At 48.3% G+C, this 24068-nt stretch overlaps 1 protein-coding gene across 1 annotated transcript in view; it reads right to left on the reverse strand.

Moving 5' to 3' along the window:
* Positions 1–24068, reverse strand: part of LOC107106258 (integrin alpha-X-like) — a 40257-nt gene that overhangs the window by 12811 nt on the left and 3378 nt on the right. The window contains exons 2-17 of the mRNA XM_015406376.1: positions 21721–21838; positions 21507–21619; positions 19776–19840; positions 19496–19610; positions 17682–17809; positions 15214–15362; positions 14961–15114; positions 13201–13348; positions 10656–10732; positions 10356–10491; positions 9837–9973; positions 8645–8791; positions 6647–6850; positions 4835–4965; positions 3886–4043; positions 86–237 (exon numbers count right to left, since the gene is read on the reverse strand). Of these exons, the coding sequence (XP_015261862.1) occupies positions 86–237; positions 3886–4043; positions 4835–4965; positions 6647–6850; positions 8645–8791; positions 9837–9973; positions 10356–10491; positions 10656–10732; positions 13201–13348; positions 14961–15114; positions 15214–15362; positions 17682–17809; positions 19496–19610; positions 19776–19840; positions 21507–21619; positions 21721–21838 (2132 nt within the window). The remainder of the gene's footprint in view (positions 1–85; positions 238–3885; positions 4044–4834; positions 4966–6646; positions 6851–8644; positions 8792–9836; positions 9974–10355; positions 10492–10655; positions 10733–13200; positions 13349–14960; positions 15115–15213; positions 15363–17681; positions 17810–19495; positions 19611–19775; positions 19841–21506; positions 21620–21720; positions 21839–24068) is intronic.

Here is a 24068-nt window from a genome sequence, read left to right on the forward strand (position 1 = left end):
GGGCGTGGCCAACTTAGGAGCCAGCCGTTCCCATGCGTTCCTGCCCAAAAATAGCCCTGCCTTGGATGCAGGGATTCCTGTCTACCTGAGCCTGGAGCGTCTTGTTGACACAAACGGGCACCGTTCCCACATGGATGGTCTTCGAGATGTTGCGTGCCTCTTTCTCTAGAGTCAGGCGTGGCACAGACTGGGAAGTGTCAACCCGGAGATCAAAGGAGATGGTGGCTCGGAGAGCACCTGGTTTTAGAAAAGCAAATAATGACAAGTAAGACACAGGGAGGGGAAAACACACCTGACCCAAAAACTGGAATCAAGAACCAAAAGGGTGAGAAGAAAGTCTAATGAACAGTCTAATGCTTAACCTTCCTCTTCCTGGTCCAATATTCACTTATTGGTTATCTTATTGCAATATGCATTTAAGTTATGTGTACCTCAATATTGTTTGACCTCTGAAGAAGGCCCCAATAGGGCAGAAACGCATCAGGTCAAGTGTATTGGCCCAGTTTGGTGTAGAGTGAGCAGACTCTAATCTGGGAGAACCGGGTTTGATTCCCCACTCCTCCACTTGCACCTGGTTGGATGGCCTTGGGCAAGCCGTAGTTCTGATAAGAGCCAGGTAGGAGCCACCACCGAAAAGGACCTGGCCACCGAAAAGGACCTGGCCCTCGTGGTAGCAAGCCTGGCCTCTTTAGGGCCCGGGGTCACCAGGCGGTGTTTTGACCCCGACCGAATTGCTCTTTGGGGCCTGTGTGGGGAAAGGCGGTCCCTCAGGTATGCCGGACCCTGGCCATGTAGGGCTTTAAAGGTAAGCACCAGCACTTTGAAGCAAATCCGGTACGCTATAGGCAGCCAGTGCAGCGCCTTCAGCACAGGTTGGATGTATTCCCATTTAGGGGCACCCACCAACAACCTGGCCACCGCATTCTGCACCAGCTGCAGCCTCCGAATTTGTGACAAATGCAGCCCCACGTAGAGAGTGTTACAGTAGTCTAGCCTCAAGGTAACTGTCGCATGGATTACTGTGGCCAGGTCATCGCGGCTAAGGAAGGGGACCAACTGCCACACCAGCCATAGATGATAGCTGCTCCAGCAGTGGCCGCCACCTGGGCCTCTATCGTTAAGGTGGGGTCCAGGAGCACCCCCAAACTCCTAACCTCCGAAGCTGGCACAAGAGGAGCCCCATTGAAGGCCAGGAGTGGGAGCCCCAATCCCATACCACCCCGACCCAGGCCCTCCATCTTCGCCAGGTTCAGCTTCGACAGGCTCAGACTGTGGCCAGGTCGTCGTGGCTAAGGAAGGGGACCAACTGCCACACCAGCCGTAGATGATAGAATGCTGCTCAGCCTGAGCCCGGTGCAGATCTTCTGGGTCGGAGTCCAACTGGCCGCCCAACATCCGATAGAGCTGGGTGTCATCTGCATATTGATGACACCCAAGCCCATACCTCCGGACAATCTGGGCGAAGGGGCGCATGTATATGTTAAATAGCATTGGGGAGAGTACTGCCCCCTGAGGCACTCCACATTCCAGCAGGTGCCTCCGGGACTGCTGCTCCCCCTAGCACAACCCTCTGTCCCCGACCTTGGAGAAAAGAGGCAAGCCATTGAAGGGCGAGCCCCTGAATCCCCACGTCGGCAAGGGTGCGAGCCAGCAGCTGGTGGTCAACTGTATCAAATGCGGCCGACAGATCTAACAACAACAGCGCTGCCACGATCCAGATGTCTACGGAGGTCGTCAGTAAGGGCAACCAGCACTGTCTCCTTCCCATGCCCCGGGCGAAAGCCAGACTGGAATGGGTCAAGGACGGAAGCGTCATCTAGAAAGCTCTGTAACTGAGTCGCCACCGCCCTCTCGATCAGTTTGCCCAAATAGGGCAAACTGGACACCGGCCGATAGCTGGCCAATTCAGCCGGGTCCAAAGTTGGTTTTTTCATGAGTGGGTGGACCATTGCTTCCTTGAGTGCCTCCGGGAACCACCCCTCTGAGAGGGGCTTGTTGATAACTGTCTTTCTGTCTTTTTAATAACTACCTGTGTTTTTGTATATTATAAGTTTTAACTAGGTTTTTAATATTGGCCCTTCATTAGACTTTCTTCTCACCCTTTTGGTTCTTGATTTAAAAATGCAAAGACAGCTGACTCAAAAAGAGTAGAGAGTGTATTTGAACAAACTAAACTGATGAGGAAAGCAAGAAGTGAATGAACCATCAAGGGCCAAAGAAGACATGACACCATCCCGTGGAGAACGACACAAAGCCCAGCATGAACTCATTAGCGTAATAGGCCACACCCAACAGCAGAAACTCATTAGCATATTAGGCCACACCCCTGACAGGACAGCTCATTGGCACATTAGGCCACACACCCATGTTACCAGAAGCGTGCTCATCCAGCCACACCCACCTTTTGCTTCTTATTCTGCTTACCTTGTTTGTTGTCAAAACCCTGGGCTTCTTTGTAGCAGGAACGCCTTTGCATGTTAGGCCACACACCCCTAATGTAGCCAATCCTAATGAGTGTCTGCTGTTGGGTGTGGCCTATTATGCTAATGAGTTCCTGCTGGGCGTGGCCAACTTGGAAGCCAGCCGGAACTCCGTTCCTGTGTGTTCTGCCCAAAAATAGCCCTGATTTTAAGAGATTCAAAGATGTCTGAGAGAACCTGAGCCTCACTGCAGTGTAGCAGGCTGAGGCGTTCTTGTTCACCCTCCTCCTGTGCCTGTTCCTGTGCAGCCATTTGGGCACTTGAAAAGGAGCCAGCAGGGAAATAAGAGCACCTCAGCCTGCCACTCTCCCTCATGGCATTTTAAAATCTCTTTTAAAATGGTGGCAGTGGCCACGGATCAGAGCTGTGGATGCCGTCAAGTCTAGTTTGGCCCTCAGTGTCTGGAGGGACTCTTAACAGGACGGCATCACTGAGAAAATGAATGAACAATAAACGACTAAATGAACTTGACAGAAAGAACTGGCACATTGAAACTCGTGTTTTCCTTTGCATTATGAGGGAAGTAGTGAATAAAATAAGCAAAAAAAAAGGTGAACGGGAGAATAAGGAATAAGAAATGATGAAAGAAATGAAAGATCTGATAGGAAATGAGGACACGAAAGAGAAAGTAAGAAGAAAAAAGTGTTAGTGAAATAGGATTGTTGGGTCCCTCCTGGCAACTGGTGGGGGGTTGGGGGGGGCTCACCAGGAGCAGGAAAGAGACCCAGGCTACATCACCAGCAATGTGGCAACAACACCCCAGTGTGTACTGGCAACGACGTCATCACGCTGGCGACATCATGGTGATGCTCTGGTATCTGGGCAAAAACTCTTCAGTAAAAACACCTTTCACCATAGAGTTTTTTGCCCCAGTACCAGAGCATCACCATGACAATGTCACTTCCAGTGCACGCTGGAAGTGATGTCACCACATTGCTCGTGATGTCACCACATTGCTCGTAATTTCCTGCTCCTGGTAAGTCCCCCCAACCCCCAATCATGGGGGCAGGGCCTGGTGGCAGCGAAGTCCCTGCCTCCACCGGGGGGGGGGGCTAGCAACTCTAAATGAAAAACACATCTAGAAAAGAAACGAGGCAAGATTATCAGTAAAATAACTAGAGAGAAACACAGGACAACGTGGAGTGATTAAGGGCTAGACTGGATGTGACAGAATCACAGAGTTGCCAACTCCAGCTTGGGAAATTCCCGGAGAGTTGGGGCTAAAGCCTGACAAAGGACCTCCTTTTCCCAGAGGAACTGATCTCTGTTATCTGGAGAGGAATTGTAATTCTGGGAGTTCTCCAGGACCCACCAGGAGGTTGGCAAGCCAAGATGGACAACACAGATGTGCATAAGATGTGTTGGCCTTAGAGTTTATGGCCTGAGGATGGGCCTTTACCAGAGCTCCATTTGGTGCTGATGAGTTTCAGGGTGAAACAAAGACTGAAGCTCCCACGTGGGCCAACTCCTGAAACTTTCCCATTTGCACAGTTAGGATCATCCGGGGGGATCGAGCGAGGTGAGAAATTCAGTGAAGAGACGACAGTGAAGATGGGCCGGGACCTGAGAGGGACAGAAGATGCAATCATTCCCAGCTAGCAGCCCCCTAAACCCTGGTTGCTTGAAACAGGCCCTGCCAAAGCCCCCTTACTAGCCAAGCCCTGCTGAAGCAGCAACCACGTCAACATAATAAGAGGGGGACCAATACTTGGCCATTATTTCTTGACTTACTTCACTTTATACCCTACCTTTCCCCCACACACACACTGGGGACCCCCAAAAGCAGCTTATGTCGGTCTCTTCTCCTCCCTTCTAACCTCACAACAACCCTGTGAGGTAGGTTGGTCTGAGAGTGTGGGACTGGGCCAAGGTCACCCACGGCAATGTGGGAATTCAAAGCTGGGTCTCCCAGATCATGGGCCCATACGACCATTCCACCATTCTGGCTCTGGAGGGGTGGTCTCCTCTCCCAAACACCGACCAAACCCAACCTTGCTTAGCTGCAAGAAGGCTGCTGAGTCACATGCAGGTCCAACCCTACCCTGGGACCTGGGTGCTTTCTTGGCCCCAATAACAAGCTTACGTATGTTCACTTATTCTGTAGATTACGAGTTATCTTGGTGCAGTGTTAAGAATTTGGGTAGGGAGATGCAGAGACCCCCCCCCCCAATGCTTATTAATATAGACTTTCTTGCCCTCAATCCACAACCATTAAATGCCCCCAGCTCCTTTTTATTTATTTAGAGAACTTCTACCCATCATCTCCAGAACAGATCCTTTCCCTTCCAAAAGCCATAACAAAGGGAAATCAAACAATTAATACAGTTGTTCTTTTGTTTTTTGAAAAATCTTACCGAAGAAGCACGGCATTTCCTAGCGCCCCAACAGCCAGGTCAGTCAGTCCATCTCCACTCAGGTCCAATCTTCCCTGGAGAGACTGGCCAAAAAAATTCAGCACTGGGGAGAGAGTGGTGGCAGTGATCCGCTGCACAGGTTGAAAGGAAGGGGGGAGAAAGACAGACCAGGAGGCTTAGAACTCCTCAGGAGGTAGTGGCAGAAGCATTCTCAACTCTTCTTTTGTTCCAAAATGCCTTTGCTTAGCCTTGTCTGTCTCTGTTCTCAGCTCCCCCGAAGGCTAGAAGGAAAGTCCACTGTCCTGAGATGCCACAAGGAAGGGAAGAGATTCCTTGGACCCAAGAGGTCCACTCCAGACAGGAGTGCCACTTCCCTCCCCGCCAAGGGACCTGAAAAAAAAGTGCCTCCTCCCCAGAACTGCCCCCTCACTGATTATTAACTACCCCTATTCCACCAACACAACCCCGTCCTCTTCCCTGGAGTTATATCAAAATGATGTATTTGTCCCGTAAGCTCTAGAATCTTCACAAACAGTCACCTACTGGTTTTCCATAGTCCCCAACAAACCATATTAAATGGTTTACAAATGGCACGTGGACACACAGAACTGCCTTCTCTACCACTGGCCCATCTAGCTCAGGACTGACCTGCCACCTTCTGAATGCAAATCTTGTGGTTCTAGGGTTGCCAGGTCTCCCCTGGCCATCAGCAGGGGATGGGGGAGGAAGGGTTGCCGGATCCAGGTTGGGAAACTCCTGGAGATTTGGGAATGGAGCCTAGGGAGGATGGGGACCTCAGTGGGGTACGATGCCATAGGCGTTATACCCTGCAGAGGTCCCTCCCCTCCCCAAATCCTGCCCTCTCCCCAGGCTCCACCCCCCGAAATCTCCAGCTATTTCCCAACCCAGAGCTGGCAATGCTGTCCCTGCTGGGGAGAAAGGCAGGATAATAAAGTAAGTAAGTCAGTAAATAAACCGATGGACAGACAGGTCGATTCTATCATTACTACAGAGTCATGGTAACAGCTGTTGGCAGAGCTTAAATATGCAAAGGAAATCTGTGGCGCACTGACTGTTTGGAGACAAATAAGTAGGTTTATTATAGAAGAACAAACTTGTTACAGAACATGCAAAGAGAAAGCCTAAACTAACCAGCCTGACTCCTGGAAACGGAACAAAGAGCAAGAAGGAAGCGCTGCAGGAGCAGGAAATCTCCAAAAGAGCCAATCAGGAGACAGCAAGGGCACAATTTGAAAAAGTGGGAAGTCCCAAGTCTAGCTAGGCTGACTACAAGTCCTTCAGCTCTCCCCCTGTAGATGATCTTCAGATGTTCTTCATAAGGCTGCACTATAGACCTTGTGCATTCCAACAACAGCAAGCCAAGTGATTTCTTATATTTGGTTTGGATCAGGGTTGTATGGGGGGGAAGGTGTTGGCTCCGCCTCATCAAGTCTGAGGGGGAGAGAGAGAGAGAAAGAGACTGCTTTCTGGCCGTTGCATTTTTGCTGGTATTTAGCGCTACAGGATGTGGAGAACCCAATAAACCAGTGATGGTGCCACAATCTGTGAGAAAACATTATAGCCTCCAGCTTCACATTCAGACTTGACTACATGTCCCTCCCAAATAACTTCTTGTGGGCAAAGTCCCTCACTATGTTATTCCCATTTCACTGACAAGCAGTAACACTCTGTCCAAAGCCTGCTCAACACATTCGACCAAACTGCCTCTCTTGAGCTGAAACAGAAAGCAAATTCACTTGAGAATCAAACAAGTGAATCGATTTGCTACTTGAACTTGGCCTGCAGACCCACCTGACTGTACTGTTCCCGCAGTCTGTCTCCTTCTCCAAGGAAGATGTAAACAGCCCCATGGTCTCCATCTTCCATGGGGGCCCCGACAGCCACGTCTGCAAGGCCATCTCCACTCACGTCCCCCAGGGAGGAGAGAGCAGACCCGAAACGGCCCAGCCGGTTTCCAGAGATCCCATGAAGTGTCTGGAGGTGATTGAGGCGACCCTGGGAATGAGGAGCAAGGACAGTCAGTCTCGGGAACAGTGGGACAGCATCCTCCTGAGAGTCCTTGGGTCTAATCTCACTGCAGCCATGAACTCCTGAGAATGTTCCCTGCCTGCAGGCAAAGGGTCAAATTGAATCAGGAGTCCTCCTCAGCCTTTTACAGACTGTAGGCACCTGTGGAATTCTGACACAGGGTGATGAGCACAACCACAAAATGGCTGCCACAAGTGGCAGAACCAAGTACAAAATGGCTACTGTGGGAGATGGATGGAGCCAATTTAATGTTGCCAATCTCCAGGTGGTGGCTGGAGACCTCCCGCTATTACAACTGATCTCCAGGCAACAGAGATCACGTGACCTGGGGAAAATGGCCACTTTGGAAGGTGGACTCTATGGCATTATTCCCCACTGAAGTCCTTCCCCTCTCCAAACCCCGCCCTCCTCAGGTTCCACCCCCCAAATCTCCAGGTTTTTCCCAAGCTGGAGCTGGGAACCCTAAGCCAAGTTACAAAATGGCTGCCACAGAAGACAGAGCCAACCCCACAAAGTCAGGGGAGTGAGGTTATTCAGAACTCTGATTGTAACTCTTCAACAGCTTTCCAGTGGCCAATCAGAAGCCCTGGTGGGCAAAAACCATGCCTAGCCCCACCCACTTTCTAAAAACACTTGCTGGGCACCAGGAAAGATGTCAGTGGAGACCTCGTTACTTACTGACACCACGTTAAGGATCCCTGAACTAAACATTACTTTTTAAAAAGAGCTGGGTCCTGGAGGTTGGGTTGGGTTCCCCGGACCCAACATGTTCCCTGCAGCCACACAGCAGCTGCAGGGAACCGCATCTAAAAAGAAAAAGGAGATCCCAAAGTAGCTTAGAATGCTGCCACATGGGGAAGAAGGGCTCCTGCCAACCACCATCGTTTTCCCATGAAAAAGCATGACGGGGGAGTTAGTTCCCTGGTTCTGCTGCTCCATGTGCATGTGGAGCAGCCTAAACAGTAATGTTGGTTTTGGCCCTAAGAAGAGACCCCAGTGCCCAGCCAAAGAGGAGGGAAATGGCAAGGGGAAAAGAAAATCAAGTGGGGAAGGTCTGAATGAAGAGACAAGCATTTTGATGCTTCTGGGAGATGATGACAGGTAGACCGAGGTGACAGTTGTATGTAGGGAATGTATGCAGTTCCATCAGTAATGCAGAAGCATACTCGGTGCATTGTGGACAGATGTCCTGCTTCTGGCCCAGACTGAATTCAGGGAGAACCTGCTCTTCCAGTGTGGAGCAGAAGTCAGATTCTGACTAGGCTGGCGGATCGGGCCCCGGGGGGAACCCCACCCCCAAACCACGCGACGTGCACGTCACCCGGAAGTGACGCGACCACGCCGGGCACGCTGGGGGCGGGGCCATGGTCATCTGAGGGAAAACTCTATGGTTTTCCCTCGGATGGTTGTGGCCCCGCCCCCAGCGTGCCCGGCGTGGTCGCGTCACTTCCAGGTGATGTGGTTGCGGCGCGTACGTGCTTCGCACACGTGCCTACCTCCCAAAGCGGCGCTGGAGTCCCCCACTCCAGCGCCGCTTCAGACTTGGCAATCCTAATTCGGACAGTTTTAATTGGCCAGTCTTTGTGTTAATCACAAAGCACCTCCCCTTTCCCACATGTACACAGACCGTAAGAACTGAAAAAAAAGAAACCCCTTCATTAAAAGTCTGGGTAAAGACAAATATTTTGGCCTCAAGTCTAAAAGAAAGTAACATAGGCACCGCCTTCCCCCGGCTTCCTACATCCTAATTGGTTGGCTTACCCTGAGAGTAATAGAGTGGACTTCAACAAGCCCTCCTTGTATCCCGTTGTAGTAAAGGGGAGCCCCAATCAAGATGAGGTCCGTGTCCCCGTCCGCATCTAGATCCACAGAGCAAAGCTCAGCACCAAAGTAGGAACCCACCTGAAGCTAAAGAGAAAAACACGACAGTGTGTGCTTACTTGTAAGAGAAATTAGGATAACCTGAATTCGATCAAGGTCCCCAACCTTTTTGAACCTATGGGCACCTTTGGAATTCTGACACGGCGTGGTGGGCACAGCCACTGAATGGCAGTCACAAAATGGCTGTTAGAAGAGGCAGAGCCAGCCACAAAATGGCTGCCATGGCTTATCTTCAGTCACACAGTGAAGATCCTTGTGCTGTGGTGGCAGCCGCTACTAAAGCAACACGCTCAGCCAATCAAATCTTCAGTAGCCAATCAAATCTTCAGTGGCCAATCAGAAGCCCTGCTGGGCAAAAGCCTCAACTGACCATGCCCACTTTCTAAAAACATTTCGTGGGCGCCAGGAGAGGTGTCAGCGGGTACCATGGAGCCCCTGGACACCACAGTGGGGACTCCTGGATTAGATTATAGGTGTATTATTCTGGCACCTGGCTACTTGGTTTAGAGGGAAATTTAGTAGTCAACAGGGGACCACAGTGAGATAATTTTTCTGCTGCTGAGGAAACTCCCTGCCCCCTGCCATCACCACCATCCCAAGGCTTTCCTGAGGGGGGGGAATGCAGGGCCTGGGACAAGCCCCTCTCACCACCCACCAGTCTCACAAAAATTATGTTCCTAAACCTCCGCTGATCCTCTGGCAGCAAATCCCACAGGGACCTCACTGCTCAGGTGACTGGCAGTTTGGTCGGGGAATGATGCCCCCCACCAAAGCTCAGGGCCTCATCCGGTTACCCCGATTTACCACTTCCAAGGGATAGCATGGGGAAGCATTCCCATGTTTGCCAGAAGGGACAGCCAAGTAGAGCTCCATACAGTTGGCTTGGAAATAGGAAAAACCTATTGCTCTTGGCCTTGGCTCAGATGTCTGTCTGTCCCCAAAGGGGTGAGTACAGGTCAACAGTAGACTCATTGTGCAAGCTTCATGGGTTTGCCCTTCACTCCTAGATAACTTGCTTGGTCAGCATGAAAAGAACAATGGATTGAACCACACCACCGTTCCTCCCTCTTACCTGCTTGCCCCCAGTGAAAGCCGTTTTCCGTTTGCTCAGGCTTTCGAAGACAACCACCCTCCCAACATGTTGGTACCGTGGAGCCCCGGCTACGTAGAACTTCCGTTGGCCACGATGAGCCAGTGCCACAGCATAGCCTGTTGGTTACATAAAGAGGAGAGACTATGACCGCTGGATATAGAACATCTTAACCAGAGGAAGAAGAAGAAGAGAAGAGATTGGATTTATACCCCGCCCTTCAATACCCAAAGGTGTCTCAGAGTGGCTTTCCTTCCCCTCCCCCCAACAGACACCCTGTGAGGCAGGTGGGGCTGAGAGAGCTCTGACAGAAACTGCTGTTTTTCAAGGACAGCTCTTATCAGAACTACGGCTTGCCCAAGGTTGTCCAGCCAGGTGCAAGTGGAGGAGTGGGGAATCAAACCCGGTTCTCCCAGATTAGAGTCCGCGCACTTAACCACTACACCAAACAGACAGGGACATGGGGAGGGGCAGAGACAAAGGTGTGCCTGCCTCACCCACCCAGATATGAGTCCTTGAACTCCACCTTGGACAAAGACATGCTCATGAAGCTGATCTGGGGACGGTCCCCCAAGGACTCTTCCTCCAGACCCCCAGCCCAGCCATAGGCACCAACAGCTCCTGACACCACATGCTCCTGTACAGGGGAAGAGCACATAAATGTTAGAGACAAAGGCGCCCAAACACAGAACCTTCACTTCATCCTCCTCTTCCCCAGGACAGCCTAAACACCTTCTCTTCCTGGAACAGAAGAGAAACAGGCAGAGGGGTTTAAATTAAGAGACGGGCGTGCATACTCACAGGGGTGAGGAGCGTGCTGAATCCACCTTGTGAGAATTCTTGCTGGAATGAACTGCCAGGAGAAACTCCAGAGGTCCCTTTTCGGAAGAAAGCACGAAAAGAAAGGATAAAGAATGCAAGGACCTCAAATAAGCCTTTCCAGATATGCCATCCGGGGGGAAATCAGCTTGACTTCTTTCCTTCAGGCAATGCTTCGGTCATGAAGTTACCACAGCTGTCACTCATACCAGGAGGAGTACACAGTTCCCTCCTTCCCCTGAACTAGTTCTCTCACTTCCATTTTTTTGCTGCTGGGCAGAATGTGGGTTGAGGTTGAGACTGGGAAGGGAAGCCATGGAGGACCCAGAGAAGATCCTTAAGTGTAAAGATGCGTTATTGGTGACCAAGATCAAGATAATTCATACTACAATATTCCCCATTACTGTGTATGGGGATGGAAGCTGGACAATGAAGAGAGCTGACAGGAAGAATGTTGATTAATCTAAAATGAGTTGCTGGACGAGACGTTTACGGGTACTAAAGGTCCCCTTGCTCGAAAGCCAGTCGAATCTGACTCTAGGGTTGCGGTGCTCATCTCCGTTTCAAAGCCGAAGAGCCAGCGCTGTCCGAAGACGTTTCCGTGGTCATGTGGCCGGCATGACTAAACACCAAGTCGCACGGAACGCTGTTACCTTCCCACCGAAGTGGAACCTATTTATCTCCTTGCAATTTCTTGCTTTCGAACTGCTAGGTTGGCAGGAGCTGGAACTAGAGACGGGAGCTCACTCCGTCATGCGGCACACTCGGGTCTCGAACTGCTGAACTACCGACCTTCCACAGCCTGCAGTTCAGCGTCTTAACCACTTGAGCCACCGCAGCTCCAGATTTTACGGGTACTGTGGATTGCCAAAAAGACAAATGGGTGGGTTCTAAATCAAGCCAAGCCTGAATTCTCCCTGGAAGTTAAAATTACTAAAGTGTGGCCATCGTACTTGGGTCACATTATGAGAAGACAAGAGTTACTGGAAAAGACAATAAGGCTAGGAAAAGTCGAAGGCAGCAGGAAATGAGGAAGACCCAAAGCGAGAAGGATGGACTCATCAGTCAAGGAAGCCACCAAGGCCCTCCTCCGTTTGCAAGACCTGAGCAAGGCTGCTAATGATGGGACATTTTGGAGGTCATTAATTCACAGGGTTGCCATAAGTCAGAAGTGACTTGACGGCACAACATGCGCATACATAATGTGAGTGAACGGACATCCTAAGAGTTAGCAGCAGGGCTTTTTTTGTAGAAAAAGCCCAGCAAGAACTCATTAGCATAATAGGCCACACCCAATAGCAGAAACTCATTAGCATATTAGGCCATACCCCTGACAGCACCACTCATTAGCATATTAAGCTGCACCCACATGTTACCAGAAGTGTGGTCATCCAGCCACACCAACCTTTTGCTTCTTATTCTGTTTACCTTGTTTGTTGTCAAAACCCAGAGCTTTTTTTGTAGCAGGAACTTCTTTGCATGTTAGGCCACACACCCCTAATGTAGCCAATCCTAATGAGTTTCTACTTTTGGGTGTGGACTATTATGCTAATGAGTTCCTGCTGGGCGTGGCCAACTCAGGACCCAGCCAGAACTCCGTTCCTGTGCATTCCTGCCCCAAAATAGCCCTGGTTAGCAGTATAGTGTTAATGATGTTACCAGTGATGACTACATGACATTATCTGCTAATGTTTAAAAAAGAAATGAAATCTCCCCAGATGAGCCCCGGAGGGCACTGCGGTCCACAAACCAACATCTTTTAGTGGTCCCCGGCCCCAGGGATGTCCGGCTAGCCCTGGCCCCTGCCCGGTGGAATGAGCTCCCGTGTGAGATCAAGGCCCTGTGGGACCTATTGCGGCTCCGCAGGGTCTGCAAGACAGAGCTCTTCCACCCGGGCATTTGGTTGAGACAGCGGACGTGTCCCCCCTCCCCCCCAGCTTCTCTGGCCCGGCCTTTTCCGGCCAAATTGTCCACCCATGGTGGCCTGATTCTGACTGGTCATCTGACTACCTCTATAGTTACACAGTATTTTATGATATTTTATGTGCAAATTGTTATTTTAATACTGTTTTAATTGTATTATTATTTAACTGTTATACACCGCCCATTTGGTGGTTTATAAATCTAATAAATAAATAAATAAATATTTTCTATTTTTAAAAGGTTAAGCTAACCTCCTGCTCTATTGTAGGATCTTTTTTTAAAAAAAAGGAAAAAAGGAAAATTATTCTGTCTCTTCACTATCCTGCATTCTCTCTCCCTGTTGTTACAATTCCTGCTCTCTAGTACTGAAGCATTTATCTCCTCAGATCTGTGTTTAAAAAAAATAACATAACAGCAAGTGTACCTTCAACTATACCCTTACAGTAATGCCACTTCTACTGTACTGCTCAAACAGCTTGCAGTGGATTAGAGTTAGCACAAATGGACTGTTAAAGGATGCATCTTGGTTTGTTTTTTTTAAAACATATGTGAAAAAACAGTACGGGAAGAGTCACAAGAAAAATATTTCAGAGCCATTCGAGACCTTCAATGGCAAAGATCTTCTCCTTCAGCTGTTTCTGAAGTGTAGGAAGTGCCTCAAAGCTTCTCACGGAGAAGACATTCTCAGGTGATGAGGAGATGTTGCGCAGCTCATCTCGAGCTCGCCGTGAAGTCAGAAATTCTCTACCAACCTGGAACACACAGAAGAGAGATTAGTTTTCCCCCCAAATCCCTACTGCTCCTTTTGGAAACACCCATGCCTTTCTAGAATGTTCCATTCTCCTACTTCCTAACTGTTAATTTCCCTCAGGTAGCAGATTTGCAGCTTGAGTTTTTCTTTAGAACCTTCATCAGGCGTTCCTTCGTGTGAAAAGAGTGATGGCACCCAAGCTGCCTGAGAGACAGCTTGTGTGTTATCATTAATCTTTTCACAGCCTGAGGGGATAACTGAATGGAGCACTTACAGCTCATGACATGGAGAAAAGGCTATGCCTGACAGGCCTGAATGGCGTCCTGCACAGAGAAAGTTCTTTAGAACATGGCCCAGAATCGTCTTCAGCATCAAGGAATTCTGTGGCTGCTTTACAAGGGTTCCTCAGAAAACAAGCCAAAATTAGCTGCTTTCACACAAGACTCTTTTGCACTGCAAATGAATTCCCATGTGGCACTGTACATTCCCCGTAAAAATCCAGTCCTGCTCATCCCATCTATATGTCACACTTTTATCCCACCTTTTCTCCAAGCAGCTCAGAGTGGCATACATGATTCTCACTGCCTCTTGCTTTATTTTCGCAAGAATCCTGTGAGGTAGGTTAGACTAAGAGAGGGTGCCTGGGCCAAGGTTACAGAGTGGGCTTAATGGTTGACTTAGGACTTTTACCTGGGCTTCTTCATGGTGGCTGTTTATATTTGATTTGCAGAAAGATGTGACAGAGGAGAAAGCTGAGGAGACCCAACTTGCTAGTGGCAGGTGAATAAGAACATAAGAAGAGCTCTGCTGGATCATACCTGTGGTCCATCTAGTCCAATATCCTGTCTCACATAGTGGCCAACCAGTTCCTCTGGACAGCCAACAACAGGGCATAGAGGCTGAGGCCTTCCCCTGATGTTGCCTTCTGGCTCTGGGATTCAGGGGCTTAGTACCTCTGAACATGGAGGTTCCCCTCAGCCACCATGGCTAGTAGGCATTAGTAGACTTATCCTCCATGGATCTATCTAATCCTCTTTTAAAGCTATTTATTCCTGTGGCCATCACTACATCCTCTGGCAGCGAATTCCACGTTTTAATCACTCTCTGGGTAAAGTAGTTTTTCCCTTTGTCCACTCAGAATCCCGTCCAGGCTGAGTTTGTTTCTCCTCTGCTTGCCAGTACTTAGCCAGGGGCAGTGTTCCCTCTAAGCTGAGTTAGTGTGAGCTAGCTCACAGTTTTTTAGCCTCCGGCTCATACATTTTTGCCTTAGCTCAGGAAGGAGGGCTCCAGAGGAAACTAATTTATGCAGCAGCCAAGTTGCTCGCTCACAACTTTAATGCCAGTAGCTCACAAAGTAGAATATTTGCTCACAAGACTCCGCAGCTTAGAGGGAACATTGGCCAGGGGATGGGCCAGTTTCTCCTCCTGCAACAGACTCCTACTTGTACCCCTCACAGTCTTCCTGGGGTCCACTGACCACCAAGAAGAGGATTTGGTGGGCCATGGCAGGCTGCATTGGAGAGGAAGAGGCTGAGACGTTCCCGGCCACCCCACGTAACTTAGGATTCAAGCCACCATCTCCGCCCCCACCCCCTTGCCCCTTTTCACCGTACCCCAATGGCATAGCGGATGACTCCTTTTTTATCTGTGGCCTCTTCGGCTTCATCAAATGTGACCTTTTCGTCATTGGATACCCCATCTGTCAGGACGATGAGCAGTTTCTTGGAGTGCTGTCGCATGCCCCCCTCAAGGGTGAAGACCTTATCCCTGTAGAGATGGGCAGCCATGAGAGTGGGTCGGAAGGAGGGGTGGTGGGTGAGGGGGAAGAGTGGCCTGGCCTCACACTTCTCTCTTGCTCACACTTACGCCACAAAGCGAATGGCAGTGGGGGTGTAGGTATTCCCTCGCCTGTGCTTGACACCGCGGATTGTATCATTCACCTGGCCTCCAAGGCGGGCATAATCAGCAAAATTAACCACGATGTTGGGATCAGAAGAGAACTGGACAACAGCAAACTAGGGAGATAAAGGGGGGGGGGGGAGAAAAGCCAACCAGGAATTACACAGCTTCCACGTAGTGTGAAAATGAAATTCACTTTTGTAAAGTCAGTGAGAATGTTGGAACCCTACTGATTTGGGGGGGGAAAGGCTTGGTAAGTTTGCCAACCCACCCGCCTTCTGTCGACTCCACCCCAAATTCTCCAGGTATTTCCCAACCTGGAGCTGTTAACCCTATGGTCCTGGCTTTCTTCCAGAAAGAATTCAAAGCTGGCTTCACCTGTTAACTTGTATCAACCCACATTAGCTAATCAGCAGGGAATATTGAAATCTAAGTTACCATCAGAAGCATGGTGCCAGACGCTGCATGGAACCAAAAAGAGCCTTTGCCATTTTCCTAGGAGACCATAAGGACTCAATTTGAAGGCGTGTTTAGAAGGAGGAGGATTGGATTTATACCCCGCCCTTCACTCCCCAAAGGTGTCTCAGAGCGGCTTACAAACTCCTTTCCCTTCCCCTCCCCACAAGAGACACCCTGTGAGGTAGGTGGGGCTGAGAGAACTCTTGACAGAAACTGCTCTTTTTCAAGAACAGCTCTTATCAGAACTACAGCTTGCCCAAGGTCATCCAGTCAGGTGCGAGTGGAGGAGTGGGGAATCAACCCCAGTTCTCCCAGATTAGAGTCTGCGCACTTAACCACTACACCAAAGCAAACAAGAATGGCACCACCATAGAAGAGGCACTACTAGGCATCACTTGGCAGCCCTGCTTTTGATAGATCAAGGATGCACGACAAGACTTCTCCAGATGATCTTCAGAGAACAGGGAAGGTCACACAGGAATCTGTTTTCTCTAAAATACGGTGGGCCCAGGTTTTTTCAGAGTTTTAATGCAGGGATGGATAACCAACTTCTGGAATTTCTGTGGCCATGATGTTTTCTAGGTAGTGGACTGGGGGTCAGGAGAAGCTAAATTCCATCTGGCAGTATGAGTTTCACAAATACAGGAAGTGTAGGTGTGACAAACTGACCTCCAAAAGCAGGATGCTTAGTGCATCAATTTTAGAGAGCTGGGAGATTAAAGGGTTAATGTCTCGCTGTGAAGCACAGGTTGATTGACAGGCTGCTGCCTGTGTATCACTCTTCTCTCTGGTCAGCACCAGCTGAGGAAAGCTTTAGGAGTGGCTGTATACTGAGGAAAAAGGTCTTTTTTGCCTTGTTTCATCACTGGCATGTCAGAAACAAGACAGGTGGAGTTAGTGTGTCTGTCAGGGGAAAACATATAAGTTCACTTGTGAAGTGAAGGGACACAACTCCTTGCCTTTACTGTGTACCATCAAATCTGAGGGAAAGTTCCAAATAAGAATCTGAGGAAAAGTTCCAAATAAGAGCTTTAGTCTAAGTGTCAGCCAAGCTGAAAACTGTTTATGTCACTGGGTCAAGAACTGAGAGCCAGTTTCGGCAGGATGGATTAGTCAGTACGTTGAAGCTGCCAGTCTAGCCAAACAGAAAAGCAATATTATTTCTAGGAAAAGGAGAATATTTCCTTCTCAGTTATTCACTGGGTTCAAAACTGAAGGGACCCCTGGACTGGGTGAAAAAGGAAATTGTTTTAGACTTTTCTGGAGTCAAAGGGAAAGCTGTAACCCAACATGAAAGGAGAATAAGTGCAGGAAGAAAGTACTAATTTCCAGGAAACTAAGATAGTTATATGAACCTTCATTAGGACACACTGTTGCTGTTAAGAAATCTCCAAGACAAACAAACCTTTCAATATTAAGATCTGAGTCTCTAAGAAACTAAGCTTCAACAATACTTTGTAGCCTGTTCAAAATATCATAATTTGTAAATAACAATACAATTTACCTCAGTTTTCTCATCCCCTGCCTATTACTAACCCAACTGTGCCTGTTTCATATAAAGTCATCATTCCTGTTTGAACTTTACTTTGCGTCAAGTGCCATTTACAAAGGAACTAACGAGTGGGCTCCTGCTTATCTATAGTAAACCACTGGCCTGGGGGAAAAGCCCAATCTCTACCAAAGGGTGGGAACACTCCAAATCCCCTGAATTTCCTAACCCCGAGTTGATCACCAAAGAAGACAGATTGTTGGGGTTTTTTTGTCCAGCAGCAAGTGCACAGGAAGTCTTGATCATATCCTGCTTTATTTAAAATGCACAGAGTTGAACACTAATCCAATAATTAAAGACTGCTTTGTGCTGGATTCGGAAACCCATACATGGGGGGGGCCCCCTCCAACTCACGTGCCGCTTTCCAGCCAGCTTCTTCCACCAGCCCCATGCAATAGTTCCACAGTCCCTTTTTGACTGCTCTCACCTGAACATCTGGCTCAGCCACAGAAGCCATAAGCTTCTGGATAAAATCCAGCATGATGGTGAAATCAGCATCACGAATGCTCCCGGAGTCATCAAATAAGATCACAGCATCCACCCCAGTGATGCATTCTGAGGGTGAACAAGAGACATGAATGGTAAGCAGACACATAACGAGTATCCCCCCCAGCCCCACTCTCCAAAATCCCACAACCCAACAGGATAACAAGATTGTTCTTCATTCCCTGAATAATATTTTTGTGCTCAGACAGTAGTTATATATGGACACACATGAAGCTGCCTTATACTGGGCCAGACCCGTGCTCCATCAAACTCTGTATTGTCTACTCAGACTGGTGGCAGCAGCAGCTCTCCAGGGTCTTTCACATCAGCCCCAACCTAATCCTTTTAACTGGAGCAGTGTTCCCTCTAAGCTGAGTTAGTGTGAGCTAAGCTCACAGTTTTTTAGCCTCTGGCTCACACATTTTTGACTCAGCTCAGGAAGGAGGGCTCCAGAGCAAACTAATTTATGCAGCAGCCAAAGTTCCTGCTCACAACTTTAATGCCAGTAGCTCACAAAGTAGAATTTTTGCTCACAGGGCTCCATAGCTTAGAGGGAACATTGAACTGGAGATGCCAGGGTTTGAACATGGGACCAAGCAGGTGCTCTACCGCCAAGCTGTGTGTATGTGGCGGCTCATCCTCATATTACCATCAGCTACCAGTGGGTTGGTCATCATTAAATTTTGCGGACTTTCACTTTTTGGGGGTGGGGCAGCAAACCAGTCAGTTATTTTTAGCGATCCTTGCGTTAGAGTCTTATAAAATAATAATCATTTGATCCAACTGTGCCCAAAGGCTGGAGAAGTGAAGGGGAGGACTCTGTCATTGGTACGTTGCAATCACTCCACTCCAGGACCAAGCACCAGCAAGAACCAATCTGCTTGTCTTCAATTGGATATAAGTCCTGATATTACCAGAGGCATCTCTGCCTTTCCCCTCCTCTCCCCACCGTTTGTGCAGTTTATCTTTTCAATTTCTAAGCCTGAGATAAAGTGCCTGCATCCTTTGATTTGATAGCGAGATAGTTTTTGATGCAGAAAGACCCGAACAACCCTGGAGAGGGATGGGCTCTCAGATTATAAATCCTCTGGATACGGCTGCCAACCTCTGGTCCTTCATGTAGATCAGGCAGGGTTGGCAACCTCCAGGTGGTGGCTGGAGATCTCCTGGTATTACAACTCATCTCCAGGCAACAGAAATCAGTTCACCTGGAGAAAATGGCTGCTATGGAAGGTGGAGTCTATGGCATTATACCCCACTGAAGTCCGTCCTATCCCCAAAACCACCCTCCTCAAGCTCCACCCCCAAAACCTCCAGGTATTTTCCAACTCAGAGCTGACAACCCTAAGATCGGAGTCCCCAATCTATTTGAGGCTGTGGACACCTTTGGAATCCTGACACAGCGGGGGGGGGGGGCGCATCCACAAAATGGCTGCCAAAAATGGTTGCTGCAAGAGGCGGAGCCAGCCCCAAAATGGCTGACACAGCTTACCCTTTGGTCACACAGTAAAGGTACGTGCCATGGTAGCAGCTGCTACCAAAGTAATGCTTTTAAAAATTCTGCACCACCACCTGCAATGGAAAAGCTGTTCGGGCTATCAGAAGAGTTGTACCGTGATAGAGAAGTGATCGTCGAGCTGAATAAACCTGAGTTTTGCTGAAATCACTCTCTGACTATTTTGTTAAGCATCGGACCCCCTTATGTAGATTATTATTGGTACGAGGAAGTATACAAAGGTACTCTCGAAACCTGACCTTGGAAAGCTGGATGAATCTCTTTCAAGTTTTGGTCAAAGTTGTCCAGGATATAGCAAACACCATTCAGGTAATCGTTTCTCCCGCACCGGCGCTTCCAAGTTGGACCACAGGCCTGTGAGGAAAAGATCAACCAACAGCCCTGCACTTGAGAACACTTTGAGAAACTCCTCCCCCTTTCTCAGCTACAGGCTCAGGGCTCACTGCAAACACCCACAGCCTGTGCCCAGTGAAGTTGTGCTTTCTGTTTTATAGGTAATGACATTCTTGACTTACTTACTATTAGTTTAGAATCGGATGCCTCGTCAACAGCCAGTGAGAGACCCAAGGATATTTCAGAGGTGACTTTGTTGCAGAAAAGGATGGGTGGTGCATGAAAGAGAGAGAGAAGTGTTCACCAGAGAACTTATTCGCACATGACAAATTTATGTCATAGGTGTACATGTGGTACACATAGCCATGTACACTGTGACACTTTCTGCGGCTATATGCAGTTGCTCTCAAATAGCTCAGGAGCTTCTCCTCTCCCCTTTATAAGCTCTCTGTTTTTTCTGACCTTCTTTAAAACAACACTGACAGCAGAATAATTACCTCATAGAACTGCACACTCACAACCTGTTTAAACTGGGATGATGCCCATAACTGGTTTGTACCCAAAGCCGCTCGGATTTAAACAAGAGGTTCTGTGAGTGCGGTTCCACAGGTGACTCTTCTTGCCTTACCACCTTCGCATGAACTGAAGACATGCACAAACACTCCCGCTGAATTACCCAGAATCTGTTATTTCTAGCCTTTAGTCCTCCATCTTTTCCTTGTTTCCTTCTTTTTAGCTCAAGACCCCATCCCGTGATAATAGCCTCATAAGATGTAGGGAGCCTGACTACTGCAACATTTAATGAAAGTGGTGGCCTCCTCAAAATGGCCAGTGAGTGACTGCTAGGGCCATTAAGGGCAGCAGTCCCTGTATATTTATTTATTTATTAAATTTGATTTTTATACTGCCCATTCCCTGTAAACAGGGCTCAGGGCAGTGAACAACAGTGGCTAAAACAACATATCGTATCATTTAAAATTACAATAAGATTACAGGCCAATTAAATCAGGTGGTGATCAAGATTTCCAGTTATGCTATTATCTTGCGGGGGGGGGAGTGCAAACCAGATGGACGCCATTGCTGTCCTCAACCGAACGCCTGAGGGAACATCTCTGCCTTGCATGACCCTGAAGAACTGCATCAAGTCCCACAGGGCATGGATGTTCTTCGGCAAAGAGTTCCACCGGGTTGGGACAAGGGCACTAAAGGCTCTGGCCCTGGTCAAGGACAGATGGATATCTCTAGGGCCAGGGACCACAAGCAAGTTCTTATTAGCAGAGCGTAATGCTTGTCTGGGAGCTGCGGTGGCTCAAGTGGTTAAGACGCTGAACTGCAGGCTGTGGAAGGTCAGTAGTTCAGCAGTTCGAGACCCGGGTGCCGCATGATGGAGTGAGCTCCCGTCTCTAGTTCCAGCTCCTGCCAACCTAGCCGTTCGAAAGCAAGAAAATAAATAGGGACCACTTCGGTGGGAAGGTAACAGCGTTCCGTGCGCCTTGGTGTTTAGTCATGCCGGCCACGTGACCACGGAAACGTCTTCGGACAGCGCTGGCTCTTCGGCTTTGAAACGGAGATGAGCACCGCAACCCTAGAGTCGGATTTGACTGGCTTTCGAGCAAGGAAACCTTCACCTTCAATGCTCGTCTGGGGATATACCAGGAGAGGCAGTCCTGAAGGTACGTGGGTCCCAGACCAAGCCCAATATTTACCTCAAAATGTCCCCTTCCCCCAGTAACACTGGGAACTTCTGTGATGAAGACTGGACTGGAATTCTAACAGAAAATTGATAGTGCTGTCATGAAATTATGATTCTGAGGATTCTTTAAGAGAACCATGACACTTGAACTGGCACAAAAATATAGAAGTTGTAGAACATGCATGCCTCCCACAGGAATTCTGAGGTAGAATGAACAAACATACTGTTTTGGTCTTGCCGCAGAGGTACTTGGAATGGCTGGCATTGCTCCGTATCATAAGAACAGCGGAAAAGTGTCTCCGTATGGTTGGGCAACAGGGGGGCACTCACTATTAACCTGTGTGAGAAAAGCGATGGGAGTATTTGTTTAAACTAATATTCATAAGCACGAAAAATAAAGCAAAAACTTGAGTACTACCATAGTCACTTGGCTCTCACCAGGGCCTGCTGTTTGCTCTTATCTGGACTACACGATAGCCAAACTGGGCAGCTGCATCGCCTCCAAAAATCACCTGTGTTTCTGTATCAATACTGAAGGTTGAAGAAAGAGGGAAACCTGGAAAGGGGGAGACATTAAGGGGGAGGCATAAATAATGGAATAATAAATTCGCAGCACTGAGCCTCCATGAAGTACATTTTTTAAAGAGTTTACAGGTTCAACCGGGGGGGGGGGTGTTTTAGAAAATGGAATTAAATGGAACACATCCTGAAAGCAGAGACAAAAATCAACAGAAGATATCATCAGTTAAAGACATAGTAAACTGAGCAAACAGGCCCAAGTGTATATTGTTAAATATGGCTATTATTACTATTTTTTATTGGTTCATCCTTAAGGTTGCCAAAATACCTGGAGCACGAGGAGGATGGAGTTGGGGGAGGTACCTCAGCAGAGTATAATGCCATAGAATCCACCTCGTAAAGCAGCCATTTTCTCCAGGTCAAGTGATCTCTGTCACCTGAAGATCAGTTGTAATCGGTGTTCCCTCTAAGCTGAGTTAGTGTGAGCTAGCTCACAGATTTTTAGCCTCCAGCTCATACATTTTTGTCTTAGCTCAGGAAGGATGGCTCCAGACTGAACTAATTCATGCAGCATCCAAATTGTTCGCTCACAACTTTAATGCCAGCAGCTCACAAAGTAGATTTTTTGCTCACAAGACTCCACAGCTTAGAGGGAACATTGTAATCCCAGAAGACCTTCAGTCACCACCCTGAGGCTGGTAACCAATGCTCCCTCTAAGCTGTGGAGTCTTGTGAGCAAAAATTCTACTTTGTGAGCTACTGGCATTAAAGTTGTGAGTGAGCGATTTGGCTACTGCATAAAATAGTTTGCTCTGGAGCCCTCCTTCCTGAGCGAAGACAAAAATCTGTGAGCCGGAGGCTAAAAAACTGTGAGCTAGCTCACACTCACTCAGCTTAGAGGGAACACTACTGGTAACCCTGTGGTTTTACATATCCTACTGGGGCAGAGTACCAGTGATTTTATACTGCAATGTATGAAATTTTTGTGGTAGGTGATGGTGTTGTTAGCCACTGACCATGTTTGGCTGAGCTGGCAGAAAGTTCTCTATTGGATGAGTGGCTCTGATCCTAGAATGGCAAAATGATTGATAGCATTGCCAGGTTCCCCCTGGCCACTGGCAGGGGATGGGTGGCATAGGGTTGCCAACTCCAGGTTAGGAAACTCCTGGAGATTTCGGGATGGAGCCTGAGGAGGAAAGGGACCTCAATGGGGTAAAATGCCATAGAGTCCATCCTCCAAAGCATCTGTTTACTCCAGGAGAACTGATCTTTTTTGTCTGGAAATGAGCTAAAATTCCAGGGGACTTGCACCCAGTGTAAGAATCCCAAAGGTGCCCACAGGCCTAAAAAACCTGGGTTCCCCTGCTCTAGTTCAACTTTTGTCTCAGCCATAAATAGTGTTGCCAACAGATCTGGAAGGAAAATTTTCCTATCTCTTTCACAGAAGCTTAATATGTGGAAATAACGGACTGAAGCTTTTCATGACATGGGAGTAAATAAGATCACCTGGTAAGTAACATCCCAATGAGACTCTGCAAAAGAGACAGGACACATTTGTTTCCTCAGGGCATTTGCCAGCCCTAGCTAGAAACAGTCAAGCTCCACAACTGCAAGAGGAGGGTAATATATTTTACAAGGTAATTAGTGTTGTCAGCCTCCATGCGGTCAAAGTCAACCACCAATGGATGTGCAGTGTACGCAAGTATGCAAACCACCAAAAAGTATAACACTGTACCCATAAAGTATTAGACAACAAACTGTGCCTTTAAAATGAATTAGTATTTTCTTTTACAGTCCTTTTTCACAGAAGTTGTTGATCACTCCCTTTTTGTCTCTGAACACAGTCACAAATAAAGTGGCTGTGATTTGTTTTTGACCCACGTTTCTGGCTGAGAGGAAGTCAGTCACACACCCTTATCCCCAGAAGCAGTAAGTTGAGTCACTTCATGGCATCTTCCCTCCACACAGCCGTCTCCTCCTCCATCCCCCCCTTCCCCAGCAGGGGATGGTTTTAAGCCCAAGAGATTTTTCGGGGTTATTCTCGTCACTGCGCTGTGCAGGTCTACAAAATTTGCTTAAAATGCACCGGAGTACAAACCAACAAAGAGGGCAACGAGTTTAATCTTCTGAAGTGAACTTTCACTTCTTTAAATGTGACACATGCTGACCAGGCATGATGAATCTATGACTCTTCGTGATTCACCTCACACCAGTTTAGGAAATGGACTCCTTTCCCCATGAAGTAACACCTGGGTTTAAAGATTGAG

This window comes from Gekko japonicus, unplaced genomic scaffold (genome assembly GCF_001447785.1).
Source record: "Gekko japonicus isolate JY-2015 unplaced genomic scaffold, Gekko_japonicus_V1.1 scaffold2698, whole genome shotgun sequence".
Lineage (NCBI taxonomy): Eukaryota > Metazoa > Chordata > Lepidosauria > Squamata > Gekkonidae > Gekko > Gekko japonicus.